Here is an 18,572-nt window from a genome sequence, read left to right as displayed (position 1 = left end):
ATCCACAAATTTATCGAAGTATTGTTGGGGCCTTACAATATGTCACTATCACACGTCCTGATATTACTTTTGCGGTAAATCGTGCTTGCCAATTCATGCATGCTCCAACCGAACAAAATTGGGATAATGTAAAAAGAATACTTCGCTATCTCAAAGGCACTATTCTACATGGTCTTCTTTTATATCGCCAATCATCTCGAGATTTACATGCATATAGTGATGCGGATTGGGCAAGTTTCCTGAAGATAGACGCTCTACTAGTGGATATGCAATATTTCTTGGACGAAATCTTATCTCATGGAATTCGAAAAAGCAACCTACGGTATCTCGTTCAAGCACTGAGGCAGAATATAAGCTATAGCAAATACAACGTCAGAAATTATTTGGCTTCAATCACTTCTCTCTGAACTTCATCTTGCATCAAATATTGCACCAAAAATTTGGTGCGACAATATTGGAGCAACATATCTTACAGCAAATCCAATCTTTCATGCTCGTACAAAACATGTGGAAATTGATTTTCATTTTGTTCGTGAACGTGTGGCAACTCAGCAGTTATCCGTCTCTTATATTTCTGCTGAAGATCAAATCGCTGACATCTTTACTAAGCCACTATCCAGACAACGTTTCAACAAGTTAGCAAGCAAACTCAACATCAGAGATCTCCCGCTGAGTTTGTCGGGGGGGGGGGGGGGGGGGAAAAGAGATATAACAGAATTATCCAAATTGACCGGATCAAATTACCAAATCAAATCATATTAGTATTTGGATTATTCTAATAATTCTGTTATAATTATTCTCAGAATTATTCTTAGAATAATTCTGCTATTTATTAATTAATTATTTGACCAAGTACTTTTGAACATTATATATTGTATTGTCCTTAGGACAAATATCAATGAACAATAGATTTTATTATTCTAATCTTATTCCTTCCTCTCTCCCTATTCTTCTTCTTACAGAAGACACTCCCGGGAAGGGGGCGGCCTAGGGCTCGAAGAGGAAGAGGCTCTCAGGGAATGGGACAACGGCTAGGGCTCAAAGAGAAAGACACTAGTGGGGAGGGGTGGCTAGGGCATGAAGAGGAAGATGCTAACGGGGAGGAGGGCAGCAGCCTAGGGCTCAAAGAGGAAGATGCTCGCGGGGAAGGGGACGGTAGTTACGGCTCGAAGAGGAAGAGGCTTGCGGGGAAGGGGGCGGTGGTTAGGGCTAAAAGAGGAAGACACTCACGAGGAGGGGCAACTAGGGCACGAAGAGGAAGACACTCATGGGGAGGGGATGCACCTTTGCTTCTTCCACTGATATGGCTCGAAGATTCACGGTGAAGGAGGCAGAGGATTTAGGGATCAGACAAATTAAAAAATGAAAAATAGGGTTTTAGTAGCCTGCTATAGATGTGCTATCAAAAATACTTTTAACAGCGCACTGCTGATGCGTTGTTAAAAATATTTTTAATAGTGTGCAGTATACTACAAATGCTTTGTAATATTAATAGCGGATACCATGCACTATTAAAATTATAAGCTACATATTTTTTTTTATTTTTACTTGAGTCTCCCCCAACGTGCTCAATTTTATGGACGGGCTCTAGTGGTCGTGTATCAGGGAATGACTCATGATCTTTAACATTAACCATTGAGAGTCGTTTGACGAGGCGCTGCTCAGGGCAAAGTAGATGGACTGGAAGATCCACCTCTTGTATTACGTACTGGTGTTCCAAATCTTGGCAAGGAACTACTTGGAAGCAAGGGAGGCGCACCCGTTGATGTTGGAGGCGAAGACGCTACTAAAGGAGGTGGAGATGATGCCCGCCGACATCGCAGAGGTGTTCACGAGATGCGATGCCGAGGGAGAGGGAATTGACACTACAATGAACGAGGTGGTGGTGGAGATACGGCGGTGAAAGGAGCAAACCGCTGCTTGATGATGACAGAAGTAGAATGCATGAAAAAAATTAAAGATCAAAGATATTTTTATAAATTATATTTGTGAAAAGGAATATGAATTGATACGTTAAAAGATCATAAACTTAAAATATAAAATTATTATAGTACCCATATATGTTTAAAAAATTACACATTAATTATAATTAATAAAAAATTTATACATAAATTTTGTTATTATATTTAATAAAACTTAGCTATTTATTTCCACACTATGAAAACTATTATTAACGGCGCTATAAATGTATGTTGTTGATAACTAGATGTGGAGAGTTAAATTTGTTGTAGTGAAACTTTTATGAAGAAAAAGAAAAGTTAGGTACTATAATTACGATAAGGAAGAAAATATCAAAGATAACTGTCCAAAATTAAAAGACATGAAAAAAAAATAAGAACAAAGGTCAAGAAACTCATTTTCAGAAGAGTTTGAGATCGAGGAATACGCCGAACGAGTACTAACGGCCAACCACCTACTTGAAGATAACGAAAGCTCTTCGAAAGAGAGAGACGATGAAGGGGAGCATCCACTTATGAATTCGACACGGGAAGTGAGAAGTGATAGTCTTTTTATCTCTCTAAAGTACAATTCTAATATGCTATCTATATTATTATATATCTGAGCAAATTTAACTTGAAATGAAAATAAAAATTAATGAAACTTTAAAAAATGTGCATGTTTAAGCATTAAAAGGAAAAAAAAATTAAATTACAAACGAAACATTTTAAAGTATTCTATCGTATATATATACAAATTATTTAATCATTTTAGTTATATATATATATATATATATATATATATATATATATATATATATATATATATATATATATATATATATATATATATATATATATATATATATATATATAATATGATTAAAATTTCTAATAAAATTATATATGAATGATAATATTAATAAAGAATTAATTTTATTACTATAGATGAATTTAGAATTTTAGTTTTTTTTTATAATATTTATTGAGATATAACAATACATATACATAAAGAGAAAATAACATTCATTTAAGTTTTAATCTTAAACATGAGGGGATGTTTGGTTGATGAGTTTAGGAATGAAGGAATGGAATGATAGTAAAAGATAATATTTGGATTGTGGGTTTGGGAATCACATTTTGGGAATGATTACCATATTTATGGGAATCAACCAAACCCATATAACTTGATGGGTTTCATTTCCATTTTTATTCCCATTCACCCTATTATTAAATCCATACCCATAGTCATTCCCATCATTTAACCAAACACCCCCTAAGTTTATTTTTTTTATTCCTCCGTCTCTTTCTTTAGCCCAAGCTCACAACGGCACACCCACGCGCCACCTTGCCGCATCTACCTGTCGTGCGATGGACGACGTCACTACACGCCGACAGTAGGAGTTGCTCCCCTGCCCACGCAATCGGCCGACGTTGGCGCCTTCTCCCCTCCGTGTCTCTCCTTCACCAGGCGCACGACGGTGCTGTTCTGCCGCATGAGGAGGATCGGCGCTGCCCAACTACTGGCGATGCTCCCCCGTCGACGCAAGAAAGCCAATGCCAGCGCTGCTCCTTCGTCATTTCCCAGTAGTTACCAGCGCCTCCACCACTGCCGCAGCTGGAAGTTGTGACCGATCGCAACCTCTGATGCTGCAACTCCTCGCGAGTGCCCAAGCATCCTACCGCAGTTGTCGGCCGGCTTGACCTCGTCGTCTCGAGCCCAGCACCCCTCTCGACGATGACGCATATCCGTTGCCTTCCCTTTCCCTCTGCCCGCCGCTAGAGAAGAAGAAGAAGAGGCCAGATATAGGGTAATGAATTAATTGATTTTTGTTATTCAATCGAGTAAATCCTGTTAGGCTGTTAGCTAAAGAAAATTTGATTATTGGGGTCGAAACTCGACGTGATCGAGTATAACCTCCTCCATGTCTTGACCATTTGTACTAATGGCTAGTAGCCACCCGTGATTTACCTCCTCCGTGTTGGTCTAGGGACGGGTTGACGGGGGCGCTGGGGGCGAGCGAATCGCCTTTTTGCCATATAAAGAGAATTTGATTATAGTAATTAACTAAGGTGGATTAACTGTCAACTGTTGTTAGGTTATCATGATAATGGAATTAGAGTTATATGATTAAAAAAATGATAATTTCAGTTAGTTGATTATTTTTGGGATGATCGGTTCAGCTTCATGAAAGTTTTTTATCGACCACCAGAGTAAATCGGGAAACACACGTGGCGACCAGCCCAGAAACCTAGCATCCTTTGGTTGTACCTCTATTTTCTACAAATATACCATACCTGGGAATTGAACCGCGGGTGCCTGAGTAATAACTTGATGTCCTATCGTGGTACCATAGCCCTAGGGAGACAATGAAATTCAATTGAATCTATCACTAATTAGGTTTGATAAATAATTAAGTTTGATGTATTGATTAATTGAAGAATTAATTAGCTTTGATGAATTTTGATTAATTTACTTAGTTATTAAGGTATTGACTAATTAATTGATTTTGTTAATTAATTAATTAGTAGAAATGATTAATTGGATTAATATAGAGTTTGAATAATTAATGAAGTTTAATTGATTAAGTAGTTATAATTAATTTAGATAAATTAATTTGATGATCGAAAGTTGGGTAATAATGGATTAATATAATCAATAGGTTGATTAAATGATTTATAGACTCTTAGATTTTTCTTCGTATCTTGTACTTGTAGATACAAGCCAGAGGTAGATTATCAGATCTGAAAATAGTTAGGATGAGCTACATTTGAGGTGGGTAGATCCTACTTGTCTTCTTGAGAGCTTTGATTATAGTGCATGATGGTTTACTGTCATGTTTTGATTAGGTTGCAGTTACTCGCTTACCTTAAATTTATTCTATATTGCTCTTGAGTTTGATAACTTATTGTTTGTCCTTATATGTTGACCTATTCTTGATAGCTATGCAATTTTGTTTGTTATTCATGATTGTGTTTATATATATGCATGATATTAGCAAACCATAGTTTAGTCATAAGCTTATGTTCATGCATTTATATTATATGTAATATCACTACAAGAAAATTGGGATTCTACAACACTTAAACGACAACGCTTTTTTTTTAAAAAAAAAACGTTGTCTATTTTTTTTTAACAACACTTTTAGTGAAAAACGTTATCTATTTCATTATTTTCTTATTAATAGATAACGCTTTTCTAAAAACCGTTGTCTATTATTGATTTTTATAGATCAAAGATAATGATTTTTAAAAAGTGTTATCTATTAGTATTTTTTTAATGTCAACAACAATAATTTTTAAAAATTATTATCTATTATTAAGTTCTCGTCTAAATATGGGATGATATGAACCGTTGGAGCAAATAAAGAGTAGAAAAAACTTAGATTTCACTCGGCATCCACCTATCTCCCGAGCCCCTCTCACACGAAACTATCTCACACCCTCTCCTTCCAACTTTGTGACGGGATCTCCTCTAGGGTTCGCACGAATCTGGGAAGATCACTATCGCTCGTGCCCTCTCCTCTGCTCTACCCGCCTCTCTATACGCCTTCTTCATCACCCTCTCCGTTGTTTCCTCTGGCGTATGAGAGCTCCGTGAGGCTATCGACGGCGCCGACCATACCTGATCCCATGGTCGTCACATTGTCCTCTTTGTCGATGAGATCCACCCATTCTCCAAGTCCCAGCAAGACTCCTTCCTCCTCGCCATCGAAAATGGTTCCATCATTCTCATTGGTGCCACCACCGAGAGAACCCTAATCTCATTTTCCAATTGCCTGAAATTTTCTCGCCAGCGACGCCATCACAGCCTCGAAAGCTCGCATCCATGTGAGCTCTGTCGTTCGTGGGTTCGCGAGTGTTGCTACCTACCGCTTGTAGCCTCGCGTGCGCTGTTGTCTACCACTCGCGAGTGTTGCCGCCTGCTGATCGCGATGGACAAATTTCTATGGCGGCTTTCATGCTATCTTTAGGATCCGTTGTATTCCCAATTTTGGATGTGCTGCGTAGTATCTTTGATACACAAAACTTTTTTTCTGCCTTACTTTTAATAGAACTAAAGTCATAATTTGGTTGTTGCATGTCATATGATTCTTCTTGATCTTTGGTGGAATCCAACTATTGAAGAGCAAGCCATTGACCGAGTGCATCGAATTGGACAAACCCATCCAGTGAAGGTGTCACGAATAACTATAAAAGATACAATTGAAGATCATATATTGGCTCTTCAGGTATGTTGTCTGCACATTGCTTGTTTCTGGAATCCTTGAAGTAAAAGCATCATAGGTTATTTAGACTCGTAATTACCTAGCTAATCTGTGGACCTTGTGAGTTAGTAAGCCTGAGATCGCAAATTCCCTACTCCAATTATCATTTGCTGCTTTGCTAAAATGTTGGATATTTTTGATGCTAGCAGTTACTTATCTTTCACCAATGTGCTATTTTCTATATTAACATTAGAACTATCATCATCGAACTGTGGCAGTTAAATTCATGCATTGAGAACTTGTAGGTGTGTATTGTCAAAGACTCTTTGCCAAATGTAGGTGTGTATTGTCATCCTTCCAATACTAAAACAATGTTAATCTTCCAGTTGAAAAGTATATTATTATACACATCTACACAGAGAACTGTAACTAGCTAAAAGGTTGATGGTTTTCTGAACAGTGAACTGTAATAATATTTTTTTTCAATTGGAAGTCTCAACTCATTAATTAGATTTTGTTTCCAACAGGTTCACCTTCATGCAATGCTCTCTCTTGTTGGTACTTGCCGTTATGATAGCTCTTTAGGTGATTGATTTATCTCACTTTCATAAAAAAAAAAAAATCAAGTTTTCTATATCACTGAGAATTCTTTTTCATCATCATCCAACTTCACCATTAGGACTCTTGACCAAACAATTTACCAATCTACTTAAACATGCACAAGATGGCACTCTTGACTTGAATAAAGTTGTAGAAACACTTGAGGTGAAGTAAATGTTGTCTAATTTGAATAATTCTTCTTATTTTATACATAATTAGAATTTTACATGTTGGTATAAAAGAGGCAGATTTATGGCATCACTAATGTGCTTGAAGGGATAGGATTGATAGAAAAGAATCTCAAAAACAAGATTCATTGGACGTAAATTATATTTTCTTCTATGAATCTTATTATTTTCTGTGCTCAAAATATTTATTATTTCAATATGAAGAAATTTTCATTAGATGCATTACAGGGGCTTAGATGATGCAATGACAGGAGAGGTTAAAAATTATATGCCAATACTGCAGGTATGACTCATCATTGCTTTCTTAGCAGAATCAAATAAACTCATTTTAAATCTTCATGTTTCGAGTAAGTTGCTGTTAACTTTTTTACTGATATACAAGATCGTCAAAGTTTGCCTAATATTTTCATCTCTTCAGACAGAAGTTGAAAACCTAGCCTCGTAAGAATGCCAGTTGGATGAGTGCATCAGGTTTGGTTCCAATACTAAATGTAGCTTCTATCTACTGATGCCTAACATGCTACAATATGCATAGTGTGCTGAAATGTTCTAGTTTTTATAGGAAAAATGCAAGAAAGCATGAGTGTGCTCACTGAAGAAGAAAGTAATCAAAAGTATGTTATTTTTTTTCTTGCATTTGCCCACATATGTTGCTAACATCTACAAATGAAAATAATGTTTTGTTTCATGCAAAATTTCAGGCTGCTTTACCTGATCGAAGATGACATCAAAAGACTACCCTACTTTTAGGTTTTTTACATGTTTCCCTTGTTTATTTTAAAACAAATATTAAATTTTGGATGTTAGTAAAGATTACAGGAGCAGCAACTATATGTTATGTGGTACTGCATCTGAACCTCAGGGGTGTGACTGAGAAGTACTTCAACAAAGAACTATCAAGAAGACTTTAAGCGAGAAGATGGTTAAAGTCAATTTTTTCTTGCATTTGCCCACATATGTTGCTAACATCTACAAATGAAAATAATGTTTTGTTTCATGCAAAATTTCAGGCTGCTTTACCTGATCGAAGATGACATCAAAAGACTACCCTACTTTTAGGTTTTTTACATGTTTCCCTTGTTTATTTTAAAACAAATATTAAATTTTGGATGTTAGTAAAGATTACAGGAGCAGCAACTATATGTTATGTGGTACTGCATCTGAACCTCAGGGGTGTGACTGAGAAGTACTTCGACGAAGAACTATCAAGAAGACTTTAAGCGAGAAGATGGTTAAAGTCAATGAGTAAAGAACATTCAAGTCAAGAGGATAAGTAGCATCTATCAAGATCTTTTAAGTTCATGCAATAAGTTGTAATCGATAGGAGTAGTTTTGAGTGTCTCCTAATTAAAATTTCTTTGTATGCGAGTAATTATGTTTATTATAGAAGTATAAGAATGATATTTTGTATATTTATCTTGGTTGTTTATTTAATAATATGTTGTTGATTGAAGTAGATTCATTTTCATTTATTTTTTATTTGTCTTTGGTATTAAAAGATAATAGTTTAAAACCTCTTGTCCTTTGCTAAAAAAGACAACACTTTTTTATACATTGTGAAAGCGTTGTCTTTGCTAAAAAAGACAACACTTTTTATGTGTTGTCTTTATAAAAAATGACAACACTTTTAAAGCGTTGTAAAAGAGTTGTCTTTGCTATAAACGACAACACTTTTAAAGCGTTGTCTTTGCTATAAACGACAACACTTTTAAAGTGTTGTCTTTTAGCAGACTTTTAACAACAGTGCTTTTAACAACGCTTTTTCAGTCACATAGACAACACTTTTAAAGTGTTGTCTATCAGCATTTTTATTGTAGTGTATAGTTGTATACTGGTGCGAGGGCATATATGTTAGTGAGATTATACTGACCTATACTTGATGGAAATCACTCCCTAACGAAAGGATAGCGTATCCCACTAGGCTATTCCCTTCGGATTGACATCTATAGAATTACTTAATCTTAACCCCGTTGTTTATTATATGTGTGATGATACCATGAAATCAGTGGAGAGAGTCGTCGGTGACCATTAGTTTATCCTATCGACCATTGTCTCCGATTTGTGGTTGAGAGAGTTGTCAGTGACCATTATTTTATCATGTTGACCATTGTCTCTCATTTATGGTTGAGAGAGTCGTCAACGACCATTACTTTATCCTATCAATCATTGTCTCCTATTCATGGTTAAGAGAGTTGTCAGCGATCATAATGCATCTGTCTGCCCACAGGACCATCTGTGGTAGAGTATTTCTCCCGCGGACAGTGACCACTTATATATTTGGACTTCCCACATGATCTATCCGTAGTAGAGCATTTCTCCTACAGTCCATAGCTAGATAACTACTACTTGTCTTCCCACGAGATCATTCATGATAGAGCGTTTCTCCCGCAGACAGGGACATTGACATTTGGAACTGCCCACGAGACCATTCGTGGTAGAGCGTTTCTCCCACAATTTCTAGCTGGATGTCTTACTCATTCGCATTGCTTGAGGTAGTGCAGTTGCTCCCATGTATGATGACTGATTTCTATTACTTGCATGTACTCCTGAGTTATCAGTCTTACTTGGTGGAACATGTTAGTAGATGAGTATGTAGTTAGTTATACTTCATTAGTGGTTGCTCATATTGACTCTCTTACTGTTATATTAAGTACTTCATCTGAGATTGCATGTACAGTATATTATTCATTCATTATTTTATTATACCCACTGAGTATTTTATACTCACTACCCATTATTTTTTTTTGATTCTCCAGGTTAGTAGATAGAGAATGTTTGTCACTTAAAGGTCTTGGTAGTCAGTCCTGCTTGAGTTGGATTTATGTTGAGTTGTTTCGTTTTATTATTTCCATTGCTTATGGTTATAGTTTCTTTCTGTTCTGGATTTTTGAGTGTGCTCACATGTACATGCATATATATACGCATTATCATTATTAGCAAGTTGTGTTAGCTTTAAATGATTTGATATCGATTATTTTCTATATTGTTACTAGGGGGTACTGTCCAATTTAGAGGACAAGTATACTATCGGGGCGTGACACTGTATACTCAAATTCAAATTTTTTTACTAGTTCTAAATTTTTAGTTATTATAAAGGACTAAATTGATATTTGAAAATTCATAGGTGCCAATTGCAAAGATTTTAAGAAATAATATTCCAAGAAAATTCTTGATAAATTCAGTAAGTAAAAATCTATATTGAGTTTAACTTGTCATTATTTGCATGCTAGAAATTAATTTGTTTAAATTATTAATATTATTGGCATAAGTATTTTTTTAAACTTTATAATTGATTTTATTTCAATTTAAATTTTTTGTGATAAAGAAATATATTATCGGTTAGCAGAAAAAATTTCAAAACTTTTCGACCATTACATAATTTTTTTAATCAAAAATTGAATTTTTAAAATTAAAAAAAGATAATTTTTAAAAAACTTTTTTTTATTGTAACAATTATATTTTAAATGTTCAGAAAAATTAGCAAGTTGTTTTAACATACAAAACTATATTTAAGAATTTAATTTTAAAAATAACTATTTCTGTAAAAAATATTTATTTTAGCTAAAAAAATAGTTTTTTTGTGAATTTTTTTTCTATATTTAGTTTGATTATGTTTACCATTAACAAAAAAATTTAGTATTTTTTCCATGAATAAAAATAATTTTTAAATTATTTGTGGCAATTTTGAGGTTTAATTCTAAAATATTATTTTATTTGCAAATTAATTGTAGTAAAAATACACAACCTTGGATCACCCCATACATCCCTTGGATTTTTTTTCAAATTATTTCTCTACTATTTTTATATTTTTCATATTTTTGATGTGACAAAAGGGAGAGAGTAATGTTAAATTAAGGGAGAGGACTCAATTATAAAATATTTATGTTATGCTTTTATAATTGCTTTTAATATACAATTTCTTGTTTGTTTTCCCCTAACTTTAACTTGGATTGATAGACATCAAAAAGGAGGAGATCATAAGTATTCCAAGTTAGTTTTAATGTTGATCAACCGAGTTAAGTTAGGTCATTTATGTTTGATGTCTTGTCTCTAAGTATATAGGAACTTCGAAACATAAGCAGTCGAACACAAGATTTAGCTAGCAAGAAGGATGATGCAGGAAAGGAGTTGACGGGTTCAATTCATCTAATGGATGAGGAGCTGTGGAAGAGTATGTTGGTGCAACCTTAGGTCAAGGTTGACCTGGTTGACCAGACTCGAGATGACTTGACTCGAGTTATGTTTTGATGTTTGACGAGTTATGACGATGTTTGACGTGAACAGAAAAGTTGTATCTTGATGTTTGACAAGGATACAAGCTTGGGAGATTGTGGGTGCAACTCGTGGTCAAGGTTGACCTGGTTGACCCGAGGTGAGTTGACCTGACTCGGAAAAGTCCAAGCAGGGAGCTTGGCACGGGAGAAAGTCCAAGTATGGAGACTTGGCACGGAGAAGTCCAAGTATGGAAGCTTGGCACATGGGAAGACGGAGAGGGCTCGGTAGCTCGTTCTCCGGACTGTGGTCAGAGAAGGCTCGGTAGCTCGTTCTCTGGACCGGATGTGGAAAGTCCAGTGAGTGAAGCCGGTGAAAATCCTAGCGAGTGAAGCTAGGTGAAAGTGGAAGTCCGGTGAGTGAAGCCGGATTTGGAAAGTCCTGGTGAGTGAAGCCAGGCGGTTGGAAGTCCCGTGAGTGAAGCCGGACAATGGTGAGTGAAGCCGGTAAAACCCTAGTAAGTGAAGCTAGGTGAAAGTCCCGGTGAGTGAGCCGGGCAAGGAAAATCCAGATGGATCAAGGGTGATCGGACATCCGGTGTTGGGAAGTCCAAGTAGATCAAGGAGTGATCGGATACTTGCACGAAGAGGAAAGCCAAGTGAGTCAAAGGATTGACCGAACACTTGGTGGAGAATTCTAGCAGTCAAGGGTGACCGGATGCTAGAATGATGAACCAAGTCAAGGTTGGCCGGATGTTGGTGTAGAAGCCTCGAGGAGTTTGGATCGATGCGGGGACCGATCCGGTGATACTGGATAGCTGATCGGTCACCGCACGATCGGTAATCATCCGATAGCCATCATGGGTTATCGATCGGTGCAGAGCAGTTAGACAACGATCGGAGGCGCAAAGAAGTTCGGGAGAAGAAGCCTGATCGGTCTACGGACCGATCAGGAGGTTCCCTGATCGGTCTGTGGACCGATCAGGAGGTTCCCTGATCGGTCTGTGGACCGATCAGAGACGGAACAGAAGCGAAGGCTAGGGAATGGATCGGTCTGTGGACCGATCCACATGGAGCCTGATCGGTCCATAGACTAATCCAGGCACTAGCCGTTGCGACGTAATGGCTAGATTTCTTCTGTGTTTCTTCGTTTTCTTCGCAGGTTATAAAAGGAGGGCTGCTGCTGCGAGCCTACTTCTACTTCTTCTTCTTCTTCTTCTTCCATTGGATTGAAGCTTCTGCTTCTGTGTTTGATTCACGGGCTTTGTTGAGCTCGCTTCCGAAGCTTCGCGTGAGCTTCCAGTCGTCGATCAGCTGCTGCGTTTGGGTTGTGAAGTTGCTGCTTCATCGCCTCCGATCGACAGAGAAGGCAAGCGAGTGTTGCATTCATATTGTTGTTTGTATTTGCTTCTTGCTTTCCTTGTACTCCTTTCTTGTTGTTACAAGTATTGTGGCGAGGTTTCTCCACCCACAAGGAGCATTTATTAGCCGGTTCTCCGGGGACTCATCCACCGACGGATTGATAGGCTTCGTCCACCTTACGGACACGCCGAGGAGTAGGAGTTTATCTCCGAACCTCGTTACATCAGTTTGTTTGAGGTTTGTCTTCTTTCCCTTTCGTTTCTGTGTTTATTTTCCGCTGCGCTAACACGTTTTGTAGAAACGCGACGGTTTGGGGTCGGCTATTCACACCCCCCTCTCTAGCCTCCGTACGAAGGATCCTAACAGAGTACTCCAGTGGAGCAAGAAGGAAGCGCGTGATGCATTTGAGGGATGAGAAGATGGAAGGAAGTCTGCTCGAGGAGAAGATCAAAGTTTAGTTTGAGTGAGTTTAACTCTAGATGATCGAAGCATCAACCAAGCGAGAGGATCGAAGAATTGTCAACTTCTTATGTTGACCATTTTAGGCTCCTCAAATGCCCCGAGGTACCCTGAAAACTCGAGGCGCCTCAAATGATTCGAAATACTTGTTGGTGCAGCGGGGGCTAGCAAAAGGGGGTGAATTATCTATAAAATGAAATTTACCCTTTCTCGTTCTTTCAACTTAGATTAGTAGCATAATTATAATAAATTAATTGAAAAACTAATTAAATAAAAGAGGTGGAAGAATTACTTGGTTATAACCTAGGTAGCGCTCCACTATCATTCTCCTTTGTTGTAGGCGAAGAAGTCTCTTACAAAAGTTGTCAGCTCAAAAGAATGACTAGGAAAGAGTACAAGACTTGTTGTTCAAGTTGATTAATTCCTAGCTCCAAGGGTCTTTTTATAACTGCTGGTAAATTTTATCCGTGGGTGGAAGGCGCCTTCAAGCGGAAAAACTTTATCCGCCAAAGTTAAAGTTTTATCTTCGGCTATGGCTAGGGAAGGGGCCTTCAACAGGCTGGAAGGCGCTTTCAACACTGCTCATGGAAGGTGTCTTCCATAAGGCAGATCAGCTCCTTAGTTGATCTCTTCGCGTGGGTGATGCTCTAGCTAACCGGAGTTGAGTTCACCCAAACTCAACTCCTACCTTCTCCTCGAGCAGGCTTCTTGTCCCTCAAAAGAGTCGCATGCGTCATTCTCGCTCCACCGGTATACTCTTCCACAACAATTCATCCCTCGGATGCATCGAGCCTATCAACTCTTTCCCGTGCCATCCTTCTTGTTAGTTACGTATTCCACTCGACTTCTTGTGTTCCTAAGCTCCTACACACTTAGATACAATGATCAAATACACATAACCTAACTTAACTTGGTTGATCACATCAAAACTAACTCGGGGTACTTACAATATCTCCATTTTTAATGTGCATCAATCCAAATTAAGTTAGGGTTAAACCAAAATGAAATAACATAGTAAATTGCAATTACAACAAAACTGCAATGTAATGATTTAACTAAGTTAATAAAATTGTAAAATAAGTACAAGGATAAAAGTTATCCTAAGTTCCTAACTCCCCATTAATCCCCCTTGACTTTTACCTATTTCTCCCTGTTGGATCATATAAAAAAATTAAAATAAATATGACAAATAGTCATAAAAATTTGAGAAATTTTCTTGGGGTTAATTAAGAGAATATACAATAAAGTAATTATTATAAATATTCAAATTTTACTTATTAATCTTCTATTTTGACTAAATAATGTTAAAAATTACTTCTCGAGTTTGAAAAATCTTGAAAAAATTTATCAAACTCAAATAGACAACGTCATATCAGTATAAAAATTTTCACGATTTTTTTTATACTTTAATAGAAATAAATCATTTTATTACAACAACTTGTTTGTAGAAAACTAATATTTAAAAATATATTTTTATGTCTAAAAATTCTGTTAATTTTTTAAAATTTTTAAATCTGTATAACAGAAAGTAGAATAGTAGAAAAATTAAAATTTCTTAAATTTTTATTTTCATCAATTTTTAGTATTAAAAATAACTTTTCAGTAATTAATTCATAATAAATTTATTATAGATCAAACAAAATCAAAAAATTTTATTCTAACATAAAGTTACTGTTCTATCAGTATAAAAATTTTGAATAAAATAATTCGAATAGAAAAAATTACTTGAAAAATATTTTTCTAATTAAAACAAAATTTTGGGAATTTTAGTCTAAAAAAGATTTAGAAACTCAATATAGGTTTCTACTTACTAGATTTACTAAAAATTTTAGAGGTGCATGCTTCCTAGGGATTTTTCTAATTTATCCCTAGTGATTTCTAAAGTACTAGTTGATTTTATTATAATTTCTAAATTTTGATTTTTGAAAAGTTGAATTCAAAAATGCATAATCATTTTCTAGTTTCTCTATTTATGCTTTGAGTTTTTTATTTTATATTCTTAGGTTTTCATACATAATTAAGGGGCATGAATTAGCTAAGGTCATTTTTATCTTAGCATTTTTTTTTTCTAATTTTACTATATCTTAGATAACATCTTGATAAATTGAAAAGATTATTCAGGGGGTAATGCACTATCTCACTTATCTCGTGGTGTAATGCTCTCCCTTCATCACAGTTTTTTTCTGAAGATTCTCCCTCTTTATCGATGCTTATTTCTGAGCTGCTTTCATTTTCTCCTTGGTGGTTAGCCAATAGGGTTAGTTCGGCATATTCTTCAACTTCTGATTATGATGACGACAATTCATCCCACATCATCTTCAGGGTTTTGAGCTTTGATCTTGTTGGTCTTTTTCCTTTGTCTTTCAGTTTAGGGTAGTTATCCTTGATGTGTCCTTCTTCTTCGCAATTATCGCATCAGACATTCCTTTTTCTTTGTGATTATTTCTTAGCCTGCATCTTATTAAATTTATTAGATTTAATAAACTTACTAATTTTTTTTTACCATTAGGGTCACTTCGTCTTCATCGATTGATACTTCTGAGTCTGGTTCTTCCTTCTTAGCTTTTAAGGTAAGATTGTTGTTCGACTTTTCAATTTCTTTAGGATCTACACATCGAGGTTTGTGAAGCTCAAAAGTATAAAACAAATTCTCTAGTGTACTTACCTTTAAGTCCTTAGAGATGCAGTATTCATCTACTAAGGATAATCTGTCACGCCCCGGGGGAGTCCCTGTCAGAAGAAATTTCGACAGCATCTCTCCTGTACGAGTGACAATATGAAACTTTACTACAAAACCCTCTGGGCCACACAAACCTCAGCCAACATGGCCGGAACAATAATAATAAACATAACTAACAATCCATGTAGTTTATATATTTCAGCCTCTGGCTGACACAACCATGCAGTTATATTAACTAAAACCTACTCCACTACTTCGACGGAAAATGCATAACACAACAAAGAAATCAACGCAATGAAAAAATAAGTGTAGTAGACCAAAACTCGATGAAGATCCTCGAGTACAATCACAAGTATATAGATCAACAAGTAGATCATCACAAAAACAAGGAACCAAGTCCGTAAGCAAAAAATCGTCGTGACACGAAGTGGGGACTAGCGACTGAAAACTCCTGACGACCTCAACCTGAAATAAATATAAGCAACGGGGTGAGTCCAACAGCTCAGCAGGTATCAGGTTGACATGCATAATAAGAAATAACTAATAGTAATAAATATGTGTACGTCTCCTGGAGTAATGGAAAATGCAAAACTATAAGAAAAGGAGAAGTTGTACTCACTAGGACCTCCTATCAGGATAATAAGGTCGTCAGATCGTAAATAACATGTCCCTGTATGCATGTCAAACATATGCATTCATCCAATATGCAGCAAATAAAATGCAGCAAACACAAGTAATAAATGCAATCATGCATATGATGCCAATGACATGTCATGGTTACCCCTGATGCCAGTTAGCCATCTCACACACGATGGTGAGACTGAGTGGGTAGGGCTATGACAACTGTGCACTCTGTCATCACTACTCCTGATGAGTGATCGAGTGGACAGGATGCTATCGGAGTACACCTATCCTCCTACCCCAAATCATAAGTGGGGGAGCTCAATGCTCTCATCTCCATGAGACAATCCAGAGGAGGGATCCCTGCCAGCTACCACGCTGCATCACCACTACCCATGAGAGGATCAGCGGAGCCTAACAGAGTAACCTACTGCAACACACCCTGCCTTAATAAAAAGCACTAACCCATGAGGGGTTGTGTGTGCAGATCCATGTAACTGGCGATGTGCTCAACAATAATAGAGCCGACAATCTCTCAGTATGCAATCATGTGAGATGGTGCATGACACTAAGTATGAAAATCCTGACCATATCTACCTCCATAAAACATGTACCAAAAATAAATGGAACAAATAACAGATCTAGGTACACAGATCAGATATAGTAAAGGTCTAGTCTAGTGTATCATAAGGCACGGTATGTCACTTGTTAGGATGTATACTAAAAGTCTAGTTTTTGGTATAAACATTTATCTAGAAATAAGAATCACATTGGTCAAATGTCTACATTTATGATAAATGTAGTTGTTCAATTAAATTATATTGTAGATAACATGGTGTGTGGTGTCACACACAGAAGATCATGTTATCGGTTCCTTATAAATTATAAACAGTAGCTCACGATCAAGATGGAAAGGAACAAACCATTGGAAGGTCATAGTGTAATTAGGTAGTAGTTTATCTTAACTATATAATTACACTAGTACACTTAGAGTGTATTGAGTAGGACCATTAGAGGTCGTTCCTTTTATACTGACTTTATAAAGGAACAAAGACCTCAGTTATTATGGAAGTGTGTGCTCTTAATCCTAATATAATAACAAGCACATATATTTGATATTTATTTCTTTAATTTATCAATGGGTGAGATTTAGTTCGATAAATCAATAAGCCCGATAAGTTGAGAAATGATATCACTTATAGTGTGTGTTGTTGATTATAGAAGGAAACTGTGTCCTAGTGATCTAGGTTGAGAATGTCCCCAAGAGGAGCTCATAAGGATTGTCATGTTAAACCCTGCAGGTGGACTTAGTCCGACATGACAATGAAGTTGAGTGGTACTACTCTTGGAGCTAGATATTAATTAAGTGAGTTGTCAGTAACTTACTTAATTAGTGGACATTTGTTATCTTAAACACAGGGAGGCTAACACACTCATAATAAGAAGGAACCCAAAATGTAATTTGGGATTGGTGCGGTAGTTCAATAATAGTTCTCTAGTTGAATGAATTATTATTGATAAAATTAAGTTGTGTGTTCGGGGTGAACACGGGATGCTTAATTTTATCGGGAGATCAAAACCAATTCCTCCTCTCGGTTCCTATCGTAGCCTCTTGTATATAGAGATTTATACCCACCACATACCCACCTTTTTACCCATCCAATGGGGGCGGCCAAGCTAGCTTGGAACCCAAGCTAGGGCCGACCAAGACCAAGTGTATGAGCCAAGTTGGTGGCCGGCTAAAGCTTGGGTCCCAAGCTTAGGTGGCCGGCCACTAGAATATTAAAAAGGATTTTTATTAAAATTATTTCTTATGTGGATATCAAGTTTTTTAAAAAAGAGAGTTTAAAAAATTAAAAATTTCCTTTTATAGCTTTCTACAAAAGATTAAGAGAAGAGATTAATCTCTTTCCTTATTTGTAGATGATCCTGTCCGAACCAGGAGTCAACAAACGCTGGGGACGTGGCGCTCCCTGCTGGATCCTCGAGTGCTCCGGCGAACCTGCAACAAAACCGAGCTGGGGGGGGGGGGGGGGTCCCGGCGACGGCCCTCCGACGCTCAAGTCAGGCGAGGAATGGATGAAGAAGGTGGCTGCAGAATGAAGACTCGCGTACCTCCGGTGAAGAAATGGAGACCTTATATAGACCTCTCCAAGAAGCCTGGGCGCGCCAATCGAAGCAATCTCCTGCTTTCGACCATGCCCAGGTATGGGTCTGTCAGAAGGGCATCCATGAGGCCATACCGCTACTGTATCAACCTCTCCATGATGTGATGGCAAGATCTTCTATCGTGAAATCCTGTGTAC

At 36.9% G+C, this 18,572-nt stretch overlaps 1 protein-coding gene across 11 annotated transcripts; it reads left to right on the top strand.

The window, feature by feature from the left end:
• The first annotated feature begins 5,305 nt into the window (after positions 1–5,305).
• On the top strand, positions 5,306–8,389 carry LOC121970453 (helicase-like transcription factor CHR28). Of its 11 annotated transcripts, XR_006108927.1 has the most exons (8): positions 5,306–6,169; positions 7,162–7,216; positions 7,352–7,404; positions 7,496–7,547; positions 7,635–7,683; positions 7,796–7,855; positions 7,944–7,992; positions 8,105–8,389. XR_006108927.1 is itself a non-coding variant. In XM_042521192.1 (3 exons), exons 1-3 carry the CDS (start codon positions 6,026–6,028, stop codon positions 7,376–7,378), a joined length of 237 nt encoding a protein of 78 aa, XP_042377126.1. In that variant the 5' UTR covers positions 5,306–6,025; the 3' UTR covers positions 7,379–7,405. The 11 variants fall into 11 exon arrangements, 1 of the variants encoding a protein (XP_042377126.1); XR_006108926.1 differs by having other exon boundaries at positions 7,944–8,389; XR_006108925.1 differs by having other exon boundaries at positions 7,635–7,855.
• The last annotated feature ends 10,183 nt before the right edge of the window (positions 8,390–18,572 follow it).

The sequence above is a fragment of the Zingiber officinale genome, chromosome 4A (genome assembly GCF_018446385.1).
Source record: "Zingiber officinale cultivar Zhangliang chromosome 4A, Zo_v1.1, whole genome shotgun sequence".
Lineage (NCBI taxonomy): Eukaryota > Viridiplantae > Streptophyta > Magnoliopsida > Zingiberales > Zingiberaceae > Zingiber > Zingiber officinale.
This window is presented reverse-complemented; position numbering and strand designations above follow the sequence as displayed.